The sequence below is a fragment of the Camelina sativa genome, chromosome 8 (assembly GCF_000633955.1).
Source record: "Camelina sativa cultivar DH55 chromosome 8, Cs, whole genome shotgun sequence".
Classification (NCBI taxonomy): Eukaryota; Viridiplantae; Streptophyta; class Magnoliopsida; order Brassicales; family Brassicaceae; genus Camelina; species Camelina sativa.
In genome coordinates, this window is record NC_025692.1 from 430,809 (window position 1) to 439,430 (window position 8,622).

General features: G+C 39.5%; 3 protein-coding genes across 4 annotated transcripts in view; all 3 read right to left on the minus strand.

The window, feature by feature from the left end:
* On the minus strand, positions 935-3,076 carry LOC104705336 (shaggy-related protein kinase theta-like). Its single transcript, XM_010421324.1, has 7 exons — positions 2,681-3,076; positions 2,098-2,358; positions 1,921-2,013; positions 1,690-1,749; positions 1,319-1,591; positions 1,119-1,193; positions 935-1,031 (listed from the first exon to the last, which is right to left on the minus strand). The coding sequence occupies exons 1-7, from the start codon at positions 2,741-2,743 to the stop codon at positions 939-941; spliced, it is 918 nt and encodes a 305-aa protein (XP_010419626.1). The 5' UTR covers positions 2,744-3,076; the 3' UTR covers positions 935-938.
* LOC104709077 (shaggy-related protein kinase theta-like) lies at positions 2,971-4,595 on the minus strand. Its single transcript, XM_010425744.2, has 5 exons — positions 4,183-4,595; positions 3,600-3,860; positions 3,423-3,515; positions 3,191-3,250; positions 2,971-3,093 (listed from the first exon to the last, which is right to left on the minus strand). Exons 1-5 carry the CDS (start codon positions 4,243-4,245, stop codon positions 2,971-2,973), a joined length of 600 nt encoding a protein of 199 aa, XP_010424046.1. The 5' UTR covers positions 4,246-4,595.
* The window catches only part of LOC104705337 (homeobox-leucine zipper protein ANTHOCYANINLESS 2-like), a 6,888-nt gene continuing 4,160 nt past the window's right edge, over positions 5,895-8,622 (minus strand). The window contains exons 7-10 of one of the 2 annotated variants that reach the window (XM_010421326.2): positions 7,727-7,901; positions 7,261-7,622; positions 6,311-6,690; positions 5,895-6,235 (exon numbers count right to left, since the gene is read on the minus strand). In XM_010421326.2, coding sequence (XP_010419628.1) covers positions 6,319-6,690; positions 7,261-7,622; positions 7,727-7,901 — 909 coding nt within the window. In that variant the 3' untranslated portion in view covers positions 5,895-6,235; positions 6,311-6,318. Of the gene's footprint in view, positions 6,691-7,260; positions 7,623-7,726; positions 7,902-8,622 lie in introns of both variants that reach the window. The other variant, XM_010421325.2, reaches the window with a different exon arrangement.

Sequence of the window (8,622 nt, forward strand, 5' to 3'; positions counted from 1 at the left end):
AGGCAGTGATCAATTGTCCTGAAAACAGGACAGCTACTGCAAAAGGTTAATCTCATAGTCATAGAAGACTTTGCTGGTTACACCATTATCCCTTCCTTCAAAGACTTCTAATTCTATCTTGTGAATCCCAAGATAGGTAACTGCATGCTTATCCACTAGACATCTTATTAACTTGCGTCCACACTGTAATGCGAAAATAATTAGGCAGAAACTACTCAATGTGGATACTGCTTGAGAGAATGAGGTTTACGTTGGATGCCTAGTAATAATTCGGTTATTGTTATGTAGCTTTTAATACTCAACCAAGCTTCTGTTCTTCACCATATTGAAGTTGCTTGCATNGATTTCTTCTCTTGTAGGCGTCCCAAGAATCTGGTAGATGTACACTTGAGTAAGATAGTACACATGAAATAGAGAAAAGAGATGAAAGAAACCGAGGGATGATCATAAGTACCTTAATTATCTCCACCAGCTGATCAATGCNCTTTTATCTATATAACATTGGAGCGGATCAATCAACATCCAGTTATGCTCCAACTTCCCTAGTTTTTTAGTATAATCAATATTTGTTTTCTGCTCATCAGATCTTTCGTTTGGTAAGTGTGATCCTTCTTGTTGGTGGTAGACAAGGAGAAGNCCAAATCAGATTAAATGTGATTAAGAAGCTACGATGCAACTAATAAATTAAAACCAGTTCACAAGAATCTAAACTTTAAAATCTGGAAGTCTCACTTGGCCTAGTAAAAGTTCTGCCATAACACAACCGCCGGACNTAAGTTTGAGTCGGTTGTGAGAGAGATCCACGATGGTGGTTACGGTGGTTAATTTCGATGACTACATGAAGTGAGTGGTTTATAAGTTTCATCGAGACGGAAGTGAAAACATTATTAAAAGACAGCNGAGTATTAGCCAGCCATCATTGTTGAAAAGACAACCCATCAACCAGAACACTTCAAAAAATAAAATGAACATACCAACATCTTTGCGCTTCCAAAATCGCAAATTTTTAGTTGATGAGTTTGGGGATTGACCTATGAAAGCCACATCATAAGAGAATCAATGTAATATTCATATATACGGCTTAACAACCTTTTAAGCAGAAAGAATTTACACTATACCAGTAGATTTTGTGGCTTGATGTCACGGTGACACACCCCAACTACGCGATGTAAGTAGTTCAGCGCACGGCAAATCTGATATGTAATAGAAAGGACAAAATCAACATAAGCAAAATTATAAATTTCAATGTATCTGAAGCTTTATGCTTGCTATACACAGATTACTAGGAACGATTAAGTGGAGAGCTTAAAGAACTCACCTGATAAGTGTAGAGCTGAACAAAGATAATTGGCATATGCTGATTTATTTTGGTATAGTGCTTAGATGCTCTGTAGACAGTTTCAGGAACATACTCAAGGACAAGGTTGAGATACAGCTCATCCTTGTCAGTTGTTGAAAAGAAAGAATGCCTCAGTCGCACAACGTTGGGATGGTCTTGCAAGCGCATTATCTGAAGTTCTCTGTTCTTGTATCTTTTATCCTGCAGAACCTTCTTAATTGCAACTTGTTCACCCGTTTCCAAACACTTGGCCTAAACCCAAAAAAAATCAGACAGCAAGTCAAAAATTCTGGACACGACAAAAAGTTTAAGGATTAGTTTTGTTCCTGGTATAAAAGATTTCCACCTACCTGGAACACTACTCCGAATGAGCCGGTTCCAACCACTCGCTGGGCCATGTATGAGATTGTCTGTAATAACAAGTAATAAAGGGTAAAAAAAAGTAAAGATACACCCAACTAACTGTGAAGAGGAGAAGAGAAGTGAATAGAGAAAGCATCTTTTCATAGAAGAAATGATTAATAGCTTTTCACAAACACAAACTGGCAAATCAGCAGAAAAAAAAAAGTGAGTTGAAGGACCTGCTTAGGCTTTCCATCTCTACCCCCAACAGTCGTTGTAATAACTTGTCCCGTTTCAGTCCCACTGCCGTTTACAATAGTTGTCTCCATCTCCTGCAAGCCCCCAATGGGAGATGTGAGCAAAATGATGGCTAATGGAGGTCGGAGATGATTTTAAAAAATCAGAAGCCAACTCACCTTGTCGTCGCGGTGGGCATTTCGGTCATCTCTAATCCTCATATCGGTCATAACTTCAGGGAGCTGATGATGATGATCATCGACGGGTTTATCTGAGAGAGGATGGCCATTTGAGGTTCCAGCAACACTTTCTAGTGGGAAAATGTCAGGTTTGATATCAGAAGAAGAAGAAGAACTAGTTTGGTCAACCTGCATTGGATCAGCACACAAGTTGTCGTTCTCTTGATCAAGCTTGGCTCTCTTCATCCCATAGTCCCCACCCTTCCAAACAAACAAAAAAAAAAACACCAAATCAGTCAGGTCAACAACATATCATCAAAATCAAGAACACAATACTCATCGACAAATCAAATGGAACATATGCATTACTTAAACGATATCTAAAACTAAGATCTAAACAAAAAAAACTCGAAGAAACTTTAATTTTGACTTGGAACATACACCAATCCATAACATATGGGTGAAAAAATTGAAGAAATAAATTTTCATAAAATCAAATCAGAAACGTAAATCTCTAATCTGATCTTCATAAATTATTTTTTTTAAAAAGAAAATTAAGGAAATGCAAAAAAAGAAGACATACAGGATCGGAAGAAATCGAGGTACGACCGGAAGCAATGCTCTTGAGACGACGCATCACGTTCATCTTCGCTTTCAACCACCAACCAAAACCAGGACGAACAAAACAACTCAGAAACCCTAAATCTCCCAAAAAAATCTTCACCACAGCTTCATGTGGAGAGAGAAAAAGAGAGAGAGAGAGAGAGAGAGAGAGAGAGAGAGAGAGAGAAAAAAAAAAGCAAAAAAGAGAAAGGAATAAAACAGATTCAGATATTCAAATTCGCACAACTCCTCCGAGCAAACAAAAATCTCTCAAGGGAAGGGGAAGAATCTGTTCGTCGAGCTTCTTCGATTTCTTCTTCTTCTCTCTATTGACGACCCAACCAGGTGGAATCTTTGCTCTCTTCTTTCTCTCTCTCTCTCTNGACACTTGGCCTAAACCCAAAAAAATCAGACAGCAAGTCAAAAATTCTGGACACGACAAAAAGGTTAAGGATTAGTTTTGTTCCTGCTATAAAAGACATCCAACTACCTGGAACACTACTCCGAATGAGCCGGTTCCAACCACTCGCTGGGCCATGTATGAGATTGTCTGTAATAACAAGTAATAAAGGGTAAAAAAAAAGTAAAGATACACCCAACTAACTGTGAAGAGGAGAAGAGAAGTGAATAGAGAAAGCATCTTTTCATAGAAGAAATGATTAATAGCTTTTCACAAACACAAACTGGCAAATCAGCAGAAAAAAAAAAGTGAGTTGAAGGACCTGCTTAGGCTTTCCATCTCTACCCCCAACAGTCGTTGTAATAACTTGTCCCGTTTCAGTCCCACTGCCGTTTACAATAGTTGTCTCCATCTCCTGCAAGCCCCCAATGGGAGATGTGAGCAAAATGATGGCTAATGGAGGTCGGAGATGATTTTAAAAAATCAGAAGCCAACTCACCTTGTCGTCGCGGTGGGCATTTCGGTCATCTCTAATCCTCATATCGGTCATAACTTCAGGGAGCTGATGATGATGATCATCGACGGGTTTATCTGAGAGAGGATGGCCATTTGAGGTTCCAGCAACACTTTCTAGTGGGAAAATGTCAGGTTTGATATCAGAAGAAGAAGAAGAACTAGTTTGGTCAACCTGCATTGGATCAGCACACAAGTTGTCGTTCTCTTGATCAAGCTTGGCTCTCTTCATCCCATAGTCCCCACCCTTCCAAACAAACAAAAAAAAAAACACCAAATCAGTCAGGTCAACAACATATCATCAAAATCAAGAACACAATACTCATCGACAAATCAAATGGAACATATGCATTACTTAAACGATATCTAAAACTAAGATCTAAACAAAAAAAACTCGAAGAAACTTTAATTTTGACTTGGAACATACACCAATCCATAACATATGGGTGAAAAAATTGAAGAAATAAATTTTCATAAAATCAAATCAGAAACGTAAATCTCTAATCTGATCTTCATAAATTATTTTTTTTAAAAAGAAAATTAAGGAAATGCAAAAAAAGAAGACATACAGGATCGGAAGAAATCGAGGTACGACCGGAAGCAATGCTCTTGAGACGACGCATCACGTTCATCTTCGCTTTCAACCACCAACCAAAACCAGGACGAACAAAACAACTCAGAAACCCTAAATCTCCCAAAAAAATCTTCACCACAGCTTCATGTGGAGAGAGAAAAAGAGAGAGAGAGAGAGAGAGAGAGAGAGAGAGAGAGAGAGAAAAAAAAAAGCAAAAAAGAGAAAGGAATAAAACAGATTCAGATATTCAAATTCGCACAACTCCTCCGAGCAAACAAAAATCTCTCAAGGGAAGGGGAAGAATCTGTTCGTCGAGCTTCTTCGATTTCTTCTTCTTCTCTCTATTGACGACCCAACCAGGTGGAATCTTTGCTCTCTTCTTTCTCTCTCTCTCTCTCTCTCGTGGCCAAAGCCAATCATGCCAGCCTCGTTCTCCTCTATCTCTGTGTACTTTTTTTTTTTTTGGTCAAACCTTGAATCCTCACCGTTGATTCATCGCAGCAACTCATCCGACGGGTCAGGATGAATCCGCCTGATTTCGACTACCTGTGTTTACCAAAACACCCCTGTATGGTTGTGTTAATTATGGATCCGGGAATAAGCAAAGGGGAAGGGGATGGATGAATGATGATGGCATTGGCCTGTGTTGTTTGAATGATTGCATCTAAAGGGCACGCGGAATATGCGGGAGAGACTTGGATTGTTTGACCTTCCTTTGACCACTTCCCCCCCCCCTCTCTCTCTCTCTCTCTCTCTCTTTCCTGCACTGCACTGAGATAAACTATACTACTACTATTTCTTTACGGCTTTTAGACAGACTACTAATCTACTATATTAATCATAATCATCTTTTCAAAACTTTATCTATTAACTCAACTCTATATACTACACATTATTATCCTGTTTTATGAGCCATTGTAATCGGATAAAACTCTATAGAGGGGGTTAAACATTTCCCTTTTTATTAATAAATCATAAGCTAACAACCATTCTAAATTGGAAAAAAGTAATACAACAGTTATAGGTTGGTAGTTTGCTACTTTGTATCTGAAATATTATAGTTTGGGAAAGTGTTTGCATCTAATGCAATGAGGAAGTGTTTTAGTTTGTTTGCATCTCGAATTTATTAAATAGAAAAATACCGTGATAGCTTGAGGTTTGAGCCAATCGAGTCTTACGGGCTTTTTAATTTATCAGACCAACTTAAGCCCCATTGGGCAACAAAATAAGTAGTGGGTCCTAGAGATTATCATAGGCCCAGAATTCGAAATAGATGTTGATAGGCTTCTAAATAAAGCCCATAACTGTTGAGCTGTCGACGCTGTTATATATATATACACTCTCGACCGTCGATTCGAATTTGACTTGTTTACGTTGTTTTTTGCCCGTCTGTGTCTGTTTGCTGCACTTAAAAACAAGAAAAACGAATTACTAGAGAAAGAAAAGAAAAGGAAGAAAAAAAAAAAACACAACGGAGAAAACGACGCCGTAACGTCTGGCTCCTCGAACAACCAGACTGTCATGGTATGACGTGGCGCAACGAAAATGGCGGAACACGTAAGCCCACCATATCATCATGCAAAGGAAGGAGCCAAGGGATTGCATTAAATGAATTATGTAATATTGCCTGCAAATTACATTTAATGCTCCACGAGACACAGCTTTTTCTTGTTATTGTTTTTTTTTTTTAACTTGAAACGAAACAGATCCATCCAAAGTCCAACCACACATAATATATGTAAAAAATGTAACAACATCCCACGGTTCGCGTTTTTGTAACCACAACACACCCCGCGCGTGTGGCTCACTCCCCGCTCCATGAGTTTTTTACATTTATAACCAAATAATAATACCCCAAACAGACAAGAAAAAGAAAAGGATATAAGGGGGGTTTCCAACCCCAGTCAATACCCGAACCACCAACTCCTCCACCGTGATCCGACCCGAAACCTTTCATGTCCTGGTCCCATCACGGTGACATAAGGAGTTCGATTTCGCCACTTGCGCGGTTCGTTCTTGACTCGACACCCCCTCCCAAAGTACATGACCTTAAGTTAAAAATTCACAACTCAGTTTAAAAAAAAAAAAGAGAAACACACGCGCTTCTAAACTCCGGAACTCACTCTCAGGCTTAGCTTTCGCACTGTAAAGCGGCTCGAATCTTCTGAACGGTGCATGATATTAAGTTGTTAACCGTTTCCACAGACTCAACTGTGAGTTTTGCGGTAGGGAGATTGTTAACAAGTATTTGAAAGGCCACCGTCAAGAGTGACCCACCACCAACGGGTCGTTGTTCACTGTCACCGGAGGAGCCACCATCCATGCCTCCGTCAGGCAGAACAGCAAACCCGGACGGAAGGAGAGCCACGTAGGACGAATCTCCACCGTTCATGACCACATGCATGGCCGGGATGTCAACAGGCGCGTAGACTACAAGCGCTCCAGATGCGTCAATGCATGTCTCCTGAAGTATCAGCATACTACTCTGATTCGCGTTCATTGCCTGTAGTAGAGTCAAAAAGATAGCAAAAAAACCAAAATAACCCTTAGCTCGATGTATCTATTTACGAGAAATTGCCACACTGACCAAACAGTGTAACGCTTCAGGATGAACAGAGAAACAAGTCAAAATAGCTTTCCAGATAACAAACAAAGAAAAAAGTAGGAAGTGGTGAAAAGTCAAAAAAATATGGTCGAAACTGTCCTATTAATATTGACTTTCTAAACCCTTCCAAAAGCTGTGACACTTTTGTTTTCTACTCCTGTATAATATTAAACAAATAAAAAATTGTTGTGTCATCTTTTGATACCACCCAAAATTCCTATATTTTCCTTTCCCAATCCACTCTTTTGTCCGTCATACCACCATCAACCCCAGGGACAAAAACGTCACAATCACCTAATCCAAATTCCCCACAAACTACCGAACCAAATGACACACACACACATGACACACCTAATCAGCTTTACCGGCAACCATATTCCATGCACCGATGTTACTACAATGAGATCCAGTACTAACCGGCTAAAATAGCAATGTTAAACCGGTATTGAAAAGAAAAAAAAAACTTACGTTGGAGCGGAGGAGAGAGACGCCTTGATCTTGACCTTTGGCAATGTGGGCCATCTCCTGCATGGGACCACCGTTGGAAAGAATATCCCATTCGCATCTCATCCGTTCGTTCCTCAAGAAATCAAACAGACGCTGTGGCGAAGCCGGAAGCCACACAGACGTGGCTGCGCTCAAAACAATCCCCGGAGGCTCCCCTGGATCGTCCACACTCTTACGGGTCATTACTCGAACGTCCGGGTCTACATTTCCGACAGTGAGCTTGCTCCAGTTGTGGACCGACGGCGCAGAGATACCCGAGCAGAAGTTGAATGTCATACGTTGAGCTAACTTCAGCATGCTTTTCCGACCACCAGGCGTTATAGCTGGTTTTTTCCAATATATATAATAAGGTTAAATGTTTTGTAACTATAGAGAGATTAATTATTGATGTATAAGCATAATGAGAAGAAGTGTGTAAGAAACGGACATGTGTTGTCTTGAGCTGTCACGGAGGAAGACATGAGGACGGCGAGACACTCGCACTGTCTCTGAAGTGTAGCGAGCCATCTTTGCGAGCCAAAACCAAGGCCTGACCGTAGCAATGGCCTGTACAGCTGGTGGATTTGGTTCTCGTCGTATTCTGCATGCTCCACCCACGTGACCTACACAATCCGGAAACCAAAATCCTCATTAAGCGCTAATACCAACAACCAAACCGGTCTACTTCTAAGTGTAAGTACTTTTGCACTGGGAGATCGATAACATGTTAATTTTTAATGGAAAATAGTACACGATAAAATTCAAGATAATAAGACAACTGAAATAAATATTTATACTATACTATATCTGTTGATGATAGAGACGGGATATACGAGGCCGCATGGAAGAACGGAATAGAAACATGAAAAATTGATTTATTAAAACGATGATTAAGAAGCTTTTTTCAATACATGCATATGAAATTAATGTGTTTTTTCCAAAATGCGCACAAATAATTTTGGACAGATGCTTCATGGAATAGAGAGCAAAATTACTAATTAAATACTAAAAGAAATGAGATTTTCGAATTTAGAGACAGACCCAGTTGTCGAAAACTTGAAATCTAATCCAGAGAATCCGACAGAGAGAGAAGCATCCGGATCCATAAAATTTCAGCAATCTCGGAAGGTTCGGGGAACAAATTTCGAGGAAGAAAAAAAGCCTATTCAAATTATTTTTATTTTCCTATTCTGACATAAAATCATATTAAATTGTATTTTTCTTATATAAAAAATANCAGCTTTTTCTTGTTATTGTTTTTTTTTTTTAACTTGAAACGAAACAGATCCATCCAAAGTCCAACCACACATAATATATGTAAAAAATGTAACAACATCCCACGGT